The sequence below is a fragment of the Salvelinus fontinalis genome, chromosome 6 (genome assembly GCF_029448725.1).
Source record: "Salvelinus fontinalis isolate EN_2023a chromosome 6, ASM2944872v1, whole genome shotgun sequence".
Lineage (NCBI taxonomy): Eukaryota > Metazoa > Chordata > Actinopteri > Salmoniformes > Salmonidae > Salvelinus > Salvelinus fontinalis.
In genome coordinates, this window is record NC_074670.1 from 28,232,804 (window position 1) to 28,245,701 (window position 12,898).

Here is a 12,898-nt window from a genome sequence, read left to right on the forward strand (position 1 = left end):
AATTTCTGATCTCTCCCTGCTGATTGGTTCGTTCGGTGAGTTACAGGATTAAGGGAAATAAATATCTTGGCATAGCTCTGCATAATGATCCGAGGGGTTTTATAACAATGGGTTGGATGAGTTTGGGGAGGAGGGGATTTTTCCTTCTCATGTAACCTGGCTTACACTTTCTCCTCATGGTGACCTCTATAAAGATCTGTTGGCCAGGTATCAATGCACCAGGATTGGGAACCTTGTAAAACACACCAAATCATACAGTCACTTTTTCACCAAACTTAATCAGTGTTTCATCTAGAAAAACATGCTGCACGTTGCAATACATGTTCATTTAAAGTCATTGCCTTTTACAATGAAATGCTCACATCACTTTTGATATGATTCTCTTCTAATTTGTTCAAATACATTTTACTATTACTTAATCCGACCGCTGTTAATTGATAATCACTTAACCGTTTGGTAAACCTGTAGATTTTACATTGGTTGGTCTACTGCAGATTTTGAGAAGTACATAATGAAAATGTATGTTTGTTAAGTAGAAACATGTGAAGTATGATATATACTGTACTGCACTATTACCACTATTATGAGTATACTTCACAGTAAATTTAAAATAATCTGACAATGACCAGATCAAAGATATACTGTATGTAATGCATCCCCTATACTGTGAACATATATCCAAAATGAAGTTGCTGGGGTATTTTGCTTTACTAAAATTGCATTGGCCCATACAGTACTGTAATATATGCCATTTACGAAGCAGGTGACAACAGTGAGTCCACACATTTTTGTATGTGACCCCAGTGGGAATCAAACCGACCACCCTGGTGTTGATAGTGCCATGCTCTTAATACTGTAACTGAGCCACACAGGACCACTACAAAACATATGTACAATACAATACTGTAAAATACAAGTGGAAGGTGGATGATCGTCATCTCCGTGTGTGTGTGTGTGTGATGGGGAACTGGTTTTCATCCTCCATCTCATTCACTCATCAGGCTAGCTCATACTTTCTATACACATTGTCCAGGGTGTAGATATCTGTTATTGTAATGTAGTTATGGTAATGGGTTTTATTGGGTTCAATGTTTATCTGTTAATAAATTAGATTTCTTCCATCTGGATGCCTTGCCTATGATGTAAGGGCATGATGGCTGTGTGTGCCAGAGTGTTTATGTGTGTGTGTGTGTGAGTGCGCTCATTCCATCTCTCACCTGCAGAAGACCCCCATGCCGTCCAGTAGGTAGCACTGGCCTCCGTTGAAGCAGTAGCTGGGCAGTGTGTCGCAGGGGGAGCGGCAGGTTCCATTCTGCTTCACGTAGCCCTGGCGACAGCCACCGGCTCCGTCTGAGCCATCCACGGGTAACGCTGGAGGGGGTGCCGTAGGGCCCTCTGGAGCAGCAGCGGCATCCCCACTGGGCAGCCTCTTGTCTGGGGTGAAGGAGCCGGAACCTGGGGGATCCCTTGGCCTGGAGCGGGATGGAGGCTCGACAGTTAGCCTCAAGTCGTCATCCCCATCCAAGGTATCAGTAGTGGTACTGTAGGAGTACTCATCAGGGGTGGGCGACGCACCCTCCTCGTACGGCGTGAGGTAGTCGTAGTTGTCTGGCATGGCCCAGGAAGTGGGGTCGCCGCCCTGGAGCTCGTGGGCCAAAGAGGAGGGAGAGGGAAGGGCTAGGTCCAGGCCGCGGCTGCGAGAGGCGGGGTCGAAGAAGTCCACGGTGAGGATATCCGGGCGAGAGGGGTTAGCGGCGGCGGGGGGAGGGGCAGTGGTGGTGGCCAGATTGGCTACTCCTTCTCGGAAGCGGCGGTCTAGGTCAAAAACGTTGTCTCTGGCGTTCAGCCACGGTGGGCCGGTGTGCTCCTCTTCATCCTCTTCCTCCTCGGGGCCACGGGGGTTGCTAGGCAGAAGGAGCTCGGTCTCTGCTGAGTCGGGGCTGATCCTGGGCGGGGCCACCACCTCCTCCTCGGCTGGCAACACCTCTTCTCCCAGCATGCCGCTGCCCTGCTCCTCTTTGGAGCGGGGCATGCGGCCGGCCCTCTGGGTCACCGTGACGATGGGGCTGACTGAGGCGCTGACCCTGTTCACCTCGATAACAACATCATTCACTTTGGCCGCTTCCTCGACCTTACTGGGCAGGGATGTCACGTTGGCTGTGGTGTCCAACTCAGTGACATTGGACCCCAGGGTGTTCCCTGAAAACATACAAGAAAACAATGTTGTCAGGGGTCAGGTCTCATAAACACACACAGCCATGAGTGAATATCCTTTTATCAATCTGTCCACTTAATGTCATTCATAATACAAAACACGGACACAAGAACTAGACCTACTATGAGCGGCAGAGATACAGATGTAGGATCTTAATTTGAGCCAGTTTGCTACGGCATGAAAATAATCCTGCAGCAACAGGAAATGTGAATTATTATGTGCATTAGAAAAAAAAATTGTAGGGGTTGATAGATTTTTCATTAGGGCAAGTCAAGTCTGACATTTCTTAAGTGGAAATTACAAACCTTAGAGGCCTTTTTAAACCTCAGATACATTACAAGTTTGCATTTCCTGCTGTGAGGGAAATTCTCAGCAACAAGAGAGTGGTCAAATTAACATCCTACATCTGTAGTAAACAAACACCAACCGAACAAACTATCAGATGACCAGTGACTTTCTTGCATTGAGGCTTCAGCCAAGAATCCACATACGAGTTGTGTCAATTGAATGACTGAACATATCATGACTCAAGTCCCTAGTCATTGGACGGTATCTGTCTCCCAAGATGGCTCAGCAGTCCAGCATTACCCTGAGGCTAAAATGCAAAACAAATTAAACCAAGGTGGACTGGCCATATACTTATCCACTGGTCAATTACATTAGCCAAGTGTAGCTCCTTATTCCTCTCCTAAAGCAGCTTTGGCGAACCCCATGGATTATGTGTAATGGTTGACTAATGTACTTGAATGGCAAGGAGCTGGGATTAGGGATTATGGTTTGGGGTTTAGGGTCTCCGGGGCTCCCTGTGGGAGGTGGAGTGATCTGGAGGGGAGTCATATGGCATCTTCACCCTGCAGTCTCACAGAGAGCAGCGCTGAGAGAAACACATTACTTGAACCAGACACACACGTCGTTCAGTGAAAGAGTGTTGGATTTACTTGTCAGTAAGAGACCAACATGTTTTCTTTCACAGAAATGTCATCATCATATTTAATAAGCGCTATGCCATTTGTGACGTGGAGTCTAGGTTTCAGCGTGGTGTCCAGCAAAAAACATTCACACAAACCAATATCTCATATCAAACAATATTACCATTTCTTAATAAAAAGTGGTGCATGACAAGCAAATAACTCACAAAGCTTCAACAAAACCAGGTGCTGTTATACTAGCATTATTTGTAGGAAATATACGGTAGGCCAATAGAGTATTACATTACTAAGCAGATAAAGTTAATGGGTAGCAGCCAGGTGGAATCCTGGGCTTATTTCTGCTGTAGTTAGAGAAACAGAGGCTTTTGAAATGAGGGTGAATTTTGGGTTAATCCATCCACCAGATACACTCATTCTGCTACTCACACTGCTGTTAAAGACATCATCTGACATTCTGAGTAGCGTCGCTTCTGCCAAAACCCCTGTGGACCGCCACGCTTCCACACATATTCAAGGAATATACTTTAAAGGGAATATACTGTACACACACACACACAGAGACGCACGGACACACACACACACACACACACACAGAGACGCATGGACACACACACAGAGACGCACGGACGGACACACACACAGAGACGCACGGACACACACACAGAGATGCACGGACACACACGGGCATTCCCTCAGTAAGTGATGGACTCTACAGGGAACAGAACAGAACAGGCTAGCTAACTCTGCGTGAGTAGTCCCCAGGGGAAAAGGCTACTCAACAGACAGCTCCCTCCGACGGTAAAGAGACACTTTAGTCACACTTCTGTATTTGTTCAGCTCTAACAATCACTCAGTCACTTTACGTCTTTAATAGTTGTATGTCTGGAAAACAAACAGAGACAGAAAGTAACGTTCCAAAGACAAGGTCTGTCTCATTGTTTCTGTCAAAATGGCCAAACCATAACCTTGGCTGAGTCTGGGTTTCCTGTTGTTTTCACCATCAACATCTATATCAGTATCATTCAAAGTATGGCCAGTGTAGTGGGCTAACAGCCTTAAAATATTGTTGTGGTGCACGGATGTCATTTGTGTGCAGTATAAATGTCTAGATTTCATGGATGTCGGGTTTGTTAGGGTTATGAAGTCAGGAATACTGGAGTTGTACTACATTGGGCATCAACTCTTTCATGAAGTAAAACATTCCATACATGTGGTTCTCTCTTGTAAAAGGTCATATAATCACCATATAAGCAATGTCATATCATGGAGAATCATAGGCTGTCCAAAATTCGAATCTTCAAGCGATTACTTAAAGGTAAAACTAAATCTTTTTTAAAGGCTTCTTAAAACATTTTACTGCAGTGGGCTAAATCAGGGTCACACAGAGTGTTTCTTGGTAGTCTTAAACAAATCTACTATGAAACAAAAGTATACACCTCACACACGTGGTTATGGGCTTAAAGAAAAGAAGACACCTGTACAATGTCAGATATAGAGTTGAAATGTATTACATTTGAGTTTGCATACCAATATAACACTTTATATACTGTACATCACAGAAGACTGAAATATAACAAAACCATTTGACATAGAAACACTGGATTTTCAGCAGTTTAAAAAAAATAATGTTAATTAATTATGAAATTACAAAAAATATTAATAACATTCCACCCATGAGGTCACTAGGGGGCGATTTGGTTATTTGACTGCAGGAAAGGTTATTAATCACTCATCTATGTAGAGACACACTCTCTCTCTCTCTCAAACCCTTCTGTTTCTCTGTCTGTCTGTCTCTCTCTCTCTAGGGAGGACACCAGTGGTGCTCTTGAAGAGCTGCTCTATTGGAGGCAGCAGTGTGTCTGTCTGCCAGAGAGCTTTGCTGATTCTCTGAAGTGAGTTTCAATTAAAAATGTATCCTCACATAGTCGTGTTACCCTAATTGGATTAACAAGGAGACTTTTGACAGGCCACTGATTTCGCTGGGCACCACCGGCCAGGAGTAGGGTTGTAAAATCCCGTTAACTTCTAATACATTCCCTGGTTTTACAGAAATCCTGGTTGGAGATTTCTGGATTCCGGGAATCCTCCAACTGGGATATGGAGAAAACCAGGGAATTTATTGAAAGTTCACTAAATTTCGCAGCCTTAGCCAAGACCCATAGATAGAGAACTACTGTGAACAGCAGGCCCGTATCTCCCACTGGTACACAGCTATCTCCTCATCACCTGACCAAGCCACAAATATAGGCTTTTGATTCAATAAGGAGAACTTAAGTTTAGTCATAGAGACTTCTGCTCACATGCAGGGAGAGTGGGCCTGGCCGTATATGTGCGGCTGTTTCTGAACTAGAACACATGAAGGCACTTACACCATTCTTGGAGTTACTTGAGTTGAGGTTTCCAATGAAAGACTTGTATACACCAGAGACAAATAGCAGTCTCATTCTCTTTAAACAATGTGAAGACACTGATTTGATAAATCCAGTTGCAAGGCGAGACTACTAATACCAGTCTAAAAATACTTCATATTGCATTTGAGACTGTTTATGATCGAGCAAAGTTTAAGGAGATCAGAGAACAGAAAACCTGCATGTGTTATCTTAAAAACGTTATTTGAGGTAGAAAAACAAAGCTGAAAATGCAGTGTAATTTAATGCCTAACTTGAGGTAGGCCTACAGATGCAAAACTTTTGTGTAAATCATAGATTTGATGTCAAAGGGAGACTTGTGTGAGATTGAGAAAGGTGACTAACCTATTCAGTAGCGAGTAACCATACATCCTGAACACCAACCCAATCCCAGCCAACAAGCTACACTGTGCCCACTATGACACAGAGGCTGTCCAACAAAACGGACATTAGATCCACAGGTGGCAGCCTGGCATGATGCCACAATGGCCTGAATGGGGATTGCCAGGGTAGGGTCAGGGTAGGGCCAGGGTAGGGTCAGATCCCTGTTTAGACCTGGTCTTCTCACCGTTCCTGGCCTCCACTGCTGATTGTCCCCCTGGCCCAGATGGAATGAGGCTCACGGGGGCCACAGCGGACCCCTGGCCAAGGGCTGTTGGAGAGCAGTGTGTGGCGGCCTGGGAGGGTGGGGGGTGGATAAAGTGGTCTTTGTGCTACCCTTTCAGACGGGACTGTCAGACAGTGTTACATAAGGAACCCCCTCACTCCTTAAAGAGTATTCTGAGGTGTTTGGGGGGTATGGGGGGGGGGAGGGACAACAGGGTTGGTGTTGGCTAGCTGCCCAATCTTTTGTTTCCTGGTTAGTTGGGATGCGTTGCCTACCTCCAAATGAAACGGGTGTTTGTGATTGGCTATGACAGACAGTAAAGAGGACGGGGATTGGTTGTGACAGATTTTAGCTCCCAGGCAGTGTCTGCTGACCCAGACAGAAGGATATAGGGGTGAAGGGTCAGAGGTAAGGGTGGCCAGAGCAGTGAGATAAAGTACAGCACAGCTGGCTGTAGCTTCAAATAAATTTATCTGTTTATATGTCTCTGGGAAAGAAAGGGAGGGAAAGAGAGGGAGGGAGGAAAAGAGAGGGATGGAAAGAGAGGGAGGGAGTGAAAGAGAGAAAGCAGTTGAGAGAGAGCGCAGAGGGAGACACTAGGAGAGTAAGCGAGAGAGAGTATGGAGATGCCAAGAGTAAGAGAGTGTGAGATAGGGGGATGGTGTAGTGAAAAAGATGAGCAGACGGAATGGCAGTTAGGTGCGCATGAGAGAGAGAGAGATGAACAGCAAAGGATGATAGTCAAGTGAAAAGGATTATGAGGTTGTGTGTGAGAGAGAGAGTGAGTCTGACTGATCACTCGTTTCCATTGATTGTACAGTGAGCTCCCTCTAAACAATCCTCAAGAGAGAACCTTCATACTGTATATAGACACGCACGCACGCACGCACACACACACACACACACACACACACACACACACACACACACACACACACACACACACACACACACACACACACACACACACACTATATAACCATTATGAATAATGCATTAACCTTTTTCTCTTTACTCAACACCACTCATTAATATCTATGAAAGTGGATATGCATGGGTCTACATTCAGCCTTAATTGAATACCCCTGCATTGATTTCCACCTACCACTCTGCTACTCTCTCCATCTCTCTCTCTCTCTCCATCTCCCTCTCTCTCTCTCCTTCTCTCTCTATACCTTCCTCCCTCCATCACATAAAACCTTTCATTTCTGTGCTCAACAGGTGGCAGGCTGGAGGAGGGATGGGTTGCCATGGCAACAGTCTTGCCCTCACTGTGCAGAGAGAGAGTTGATGCAGCGTTGCTAACCTAACAGATCTGCACACAAACACACGCACGCACGCACACACTACAAGGACAAAACGCTAACACTCACATTTTCAGACATCAATATTAAGTGCGTATGAACAAAGGGTGTGTGTGCAGGTGTGTGGTTTACAGAAGACTTGCTATTTGTGTGTGCCTGGTCGTGTGTGTGTGTGTGTGTGTGTGTTATCAAAATGCAGAACAGGGAGCCTGTCCTCTCTAAGCATGCCCCTCCGGTGTCCATACTCCATACACTACTCCTTTACCTTCCTGCTTTCACCTGATTGGTTCAAGCCAGTGGTTCCCAACCAGAGGTACTAGGACCCCTGGGGTACTTGGCCTATCCATAGGGGGTACTTGAGTCTCATGATACCACAAAATGCCCATGAGGGGGTACTCCGGGCAGAGCTAAATTCAGTAACCAAAAAAGGTTGGGAACCACTGATTTAAGTGATTAGCCTAATTAAAAATCAAGGATTCGATCAACTCCCCGCTTTCAAAGGCATCCAGGGATCACAGACCACATGAATCCAGCTATCAGTAAGATTATTGTCCCTTCTTTCTCTTTTTCTTTCATTCTTTCTTTCTTTCTTGGTTCAGCTGAATGTGGTTGTGTGGTGGATTTCTTTATTAATATACGTCATTTGGCAGACACTTTTATCCAAAGTGACTTACAGTCATGCATTTTACATATGGGTGGTCCAGGGAATTGAACCCACAACCCTGGCGATGCAAGCGCCATGCTCTACCAACTGAGCTACAGAGGACCACCTCTTTGACAGGGGGAGGTAGGGGAATGACTGCTAATAGGACAGGGCTCAACTATGGAAGCCGTCTCGGTGATGTAATACGCTCCGCTCGCATTGCAGAGCACGGTTCGCTTTGAGGAGACTAGATGTGCGCTGACACATTAGGAGGCGCGTGCACTGACATGAACTCGCTGACACGCACACAGACTACTAGAACGTACAAGAACACAAAGATGCACACTCTTTCTTAACACTACCACAACCTATGGGAATGCTCACACGTTTAAACGGCTGGCCAGGTCAAGCCAACTGACACCTATGTTAATGGTCCCCTGCTGGCAACTGGAGGCAGAAACCTGGAGCAGGGGGGTGCAGGTGGTAGGACAGAGAGAACGGGATAACACTATTTTGTCTTCTTCTCTGCTTCTCCCCGTGCTTCTCCTCTGATGATGAGATGCAAGGTCACCCCACAATCCCCCTGAAGCAACACGGAGAGGAGCTGCTTGGGAAGGAGGGTGTGCCTAAAGCGGGTTTCATGTTACACATGCAGAGGCGTCTTTGCGCTGAGCCAGCCATTGTTTGAGATGGAAGGAGGTGGAGTGCAGCATGTGAGGTGCTGGGGGGTTGAGGTCATCCACCCAAGGTTCTAATGATTTCAGCTCTCCAATGGTGATGTGTCCAACCTAGCAGTGAACAAAGCTCATTGTATGACTAATGTGAAATGAGTAATGTATACTACTGGGGCTAGAGAAAGGAGGGTTGGGACTACACCCATTGGCAGGTGTTTTCTAATGAGCAGACCAATGTAAGAAGGATATGTAGGTAGGCTGTTTTAGCATGTGGCAGATCTAACCTGGGTCACATTTACCATTACACAGAGCACATACCACAGTGGCATCATTCAGAACACACAGAGAGAGAGGCGTGTACTATTTCTCCAATTTACTTTAAATTGATTTTAAAATGACTGTTATGATCTAAATTTGTTTTTTTCCCCTAAACTGATATAAAAAAGGCTGGGGGGGATTGGCTTGCAGATTAACACACTGCGCTTCAAAGATAATCTGTCCGCGGCAGATGTGTGTCAGCAGGCCAGAGGAGAGGGAGGGAGGGAGAGGCAGGCAGGAGGGAGAGGCAGGCAGGAGGGGGAGGCAGGCAGGCAGGAGGGAGAGGCAGACAGGCAGGAGGGAGAGGCAGGCAGGCAGGAGGGAGAGGCAGACAGGCAGGAGGGAGAGGCAGACAGGCAGGAGGGAGAGGCAGGCAGGCAGGAGGGAGAGGCAGGCAGGCAGGAGGGAGAGGCAGGCAGGCAGGAGGGAGAGGCAGGCAGACAGGAGGGAGAGGCAGGCAGGCAGGAGGGAGAGGCAGACAGGCAGGAGGGAGAGGCAGGCAGGCAGGAGGGAGAGGCAGACAGGCAGGAGGGAGAGGCAGACAGGCAGGAGGGAGAGGCAGGCAGGCAGGAGGGAGAGGCAGGCAGGCAGGAGGGAGAGGCAGGCAGGCAGGCGGGAGAGGCAGGCAGGCAGGAGGGAGAGGCAGACAGGCAGGAGGGAGAGGCAGACAGGCAGGAGGGAGAGGCAGGCAGGCAGGAGGGAGAGGCAGACAGGCAGGAGGGAGAGGCAGACAGGCAGGAGGGAGAGGCAGGCAGGCAGGCGGGCGGGCGGGGAGGTCCCTCATTCCCAGAGTCCATCACCGTGCTGGCCCCAGGGACATAAATCCTGGAAATGTGGCTACGCCGTGACTACTATTACCCCCTCCATCACCCGTCCAAACCCGCTCACACAGCCATCATTCTGAGTGGGGGAGGGGAGATGCCTCTTACATCCCTCACTACTACCCCCTAACCATCTCTTCACTTCACTATGGAAGACTGAAAATGCCACCAAGAAGAGGAGCCCTGACATGTAATTAACTGTCATTGTTAGGGACACTGTTCTTTGGTCACCACAGTGTTCACAGTAGAAGGAGCAGGTTGTGCCACTGCCACAGCCCACCGGTGAAGCAAGAAAATTAGGGGGATGATGGAGGGCTCACCCTCCCTACAGGAGTATTAAAAGCCTAGTTCACTAATTTTGTGGAACTAATGTTTTAAATTGCATTTTTATCAGAGGGTGCTGCACCCTCAGCCACCCTACTTTCCTGCCGCTATCATTGTATATATTTGGCATGGCTGATGTTATATTAAATATTCACCCATTTAATCAGGGCATTTTGACCTTGTTTGAGCATGTATTGGCGCATTGGTACCGTCTTCAGTGCCCTGTTGCTGGGCGGTGATGGGCATAAACTGATCTTCTTTTTGCCGGTTGGACAATAGCGCACCAACCCGGACCAGTCTCCAGAGGCTACACAGACGTTTTTTTTTTATACTGACATATGGATAAGTAAATATAGCCTAACATCCCATCCTTCCGCAGACTACATTCCTGTAAGTAGGGTACCAATTCACGCTCCCGTTCCTACAATCACTGGACATCATCCTCCCATCCAAGCGGAAGTGGCCAAACATAAAATCTAATGGTAATGGCGACCGAGTAAGGACATTTAAATAAAAATGAATCGACTAAATTAGGTAGCCTATATCCCCATGATGTCACATTGATTCTATCCCTGGGCTATTCATAGCCAACAACATTATTAATATGTAAGAAGTGCTGTGATTCAGCATGAGACAAATGAGGAAAGAGAGTTTTCAGTGTCTTTTCATGTTTTCTATAAAAGCGAAGGCGCGCTGTATCAGAATGTCTGTTCAGAGTGGTTGATGAATAATGCAACAGGGACTCCGACCGTAATCCTGCCTTTGTGTCGCCTGGCTCCATCATTGCCATAGTGACAGCAGCAGCCTCGGGGGAGCAATTTTAGTGCATCGGCTCGCCACTATTACCCCGTAAAACCGATACAGAGAGTGGGTCATTGCTGAAAGGCAATTGTGCCATCCGGCTCTCCAAAAACCAATACAACTTCCATGCAATTGCCTCTCTTTGGAATTGACCCATTGCCCGACAATATCCCACCCATAATGTCATCTCATAACCCAAATAAAATATTGGTTAACGTCCTGGGAAAAGATAGCCTATGGTGCAGTGCTCAATGCCGCTATTCTGAGAGTGAGCGCATGACCAGTCGGCTCTAGCCTACAATAGAAGACTCACTGGCCCCCTTTGTTGGACTGACTCCCTGTGCAAGTGTGTTTAGTAGTCACTGGTTTCACGGTGGTCAGCCTATCATACACATCCGAGGGAAAACAAAGAGACAACCCATGCTTTCTTGTGAGTAAAAACGTATATGATTTCTTACCATGTACAACGAGGGGAATCAAGTGTAGAACCAGAATGCTTGACAGCATCATTTGCCTCCAGCATCCCGTGCAAAACCTCGCTTCCCTTCCGTTCATGCCTGCGTGTGATGGACAGAAAATCTGATGAAAATCCCTCTGAAAATGAAGTGTTCAAAATAGAAATAATCCGAATAGTAAATCTTTTGATTTGATTTGTGCCCCCTATCCACGTTAGACTCCCGCCTCCCTGCGCTTCCCCATAGTAACTTCGTCTTGAGTGGTGTGCTCGTATTTACTTCTCCCGCTTCTTCAATTAGCCACAGTTCAATCGTTCAAGGCCCCGTCGCCACCGAATATCGGCCAGACGGAGACCTCGCACAGCCAAGGATGGACGTTCCGTACTGGAGCTGAGTTGAGCGCAAGCGAAAGCTGCGGCTCCGTTTGTCTTTGATTAGAGCGATGGCACTTCACCATAGGACGACAGGCGACGCTCCGCGGAATGTGATGCTATCGGCACTGCTCTCACCATATGGCAAGGGGAAAAGATTGTTGCTGCCCCCCTCCTCCCGTCTCCTACCCCTCCTCTTCCCAAGACTTTTTCCCTTTCAATAATTTGGACCAATTTGCTATTCAACTGAGACTATTGGATTTTGCCAGTGCACACACTCAGCTCGGCATTTCAGCAGCCTTTTAAACACAATTTATCAACGGAGACTTAAAATAAAAATTATAATAATTCTGCGTGAGTGCGCAGGCGTATGCTTATTTTCCACTGTCAAATGTTTCAAGCATTTCCCTGAAGATATTGATGCTTTGGCCAAATGTTTGAATAAATCAAATTAAATATAAATTATGGGTTTTAAGCACTGTGCTCAAACTTCTATTCGGTGCATGGGCCACATGCCACATAACAGTTGGATGAGAGGGAGATTTAAAGTAAAGTTGGGTTTTAATGCTTTAGAAACAACATGTTTTGGTTAATTGTTTGTTCGGATAAAGAAACAAAGAGCAGAGAGGGGGCGGGGTGTGAGAGACATTGGGATGCAGTGATGAACGCACGAGTAGGGCCCAGGGTACTGACGATGGGGTCCCATACATTCTTTCACAAGCTACCAGCTCTCACAGTCTCAGGTCAGAATTAGGCTACATGTTCATCCATGTTTGTCAAACGAGAAATTTCAAGGTGTTTAAGTTTAGGCATTAACTCTGAATTTTTACGGTTAGGGTTAAGTTGAGGCATTAAATTGATTTTTACGGTTAGGGTTAAGTCCAAATTCTTAAAATTAGGCATTAACTCTGAATGGATAGGCTTAAAACAATAATATCAAAAACAACTTTCTATTGCTGGATTCCAACATGCAACCTTTGGAATCAGAGGCAGATGCTTGAAGCTACTTAACAGTGCTCACTGCTGCC

General features: G+C 46.6%; 1 protein-coding gene across 9 annotated transcripts in view; it reads right to left on the minus strand.

Annotated features, from left to right (window-relative positions):
- The window catches only part of LOC129857552 (chondroitin sulfate proteoglycan 5-like), a 30,488-nt gene extending 18,362 nt beyond the window's left edge, over positions 1–12,126 (minus strand). The window contains exons 1-2 of one of the 9 annotated variants that reach the window (XM_055925902.1): positions 11,503–12,101; positions 1,218–2,199 (exon numbers count right to left, since the gene is read on the minus strand). In XM_055925902.1, the coding sequence (XP_055781877.1) occupies positions 1,218–2,199; positions 11,503–11,599 (1,079 nt within the window). In that variant the 5' untranslated portion in view covers positions 11,600–12,101. Of the gene's footprint in view, positions 1–1,217; positions 2,200–11,502 lie in introns of all 9 variants that reach the window. The other 8 variants (XM_055925903.1, XM_055925899.1, XM_055925901.1 and 5 more) reach the window with 8 other exon arrangements.
- Between the last annotated feature and the right edge of the window lie 772 nt (positions 12,127–12,898).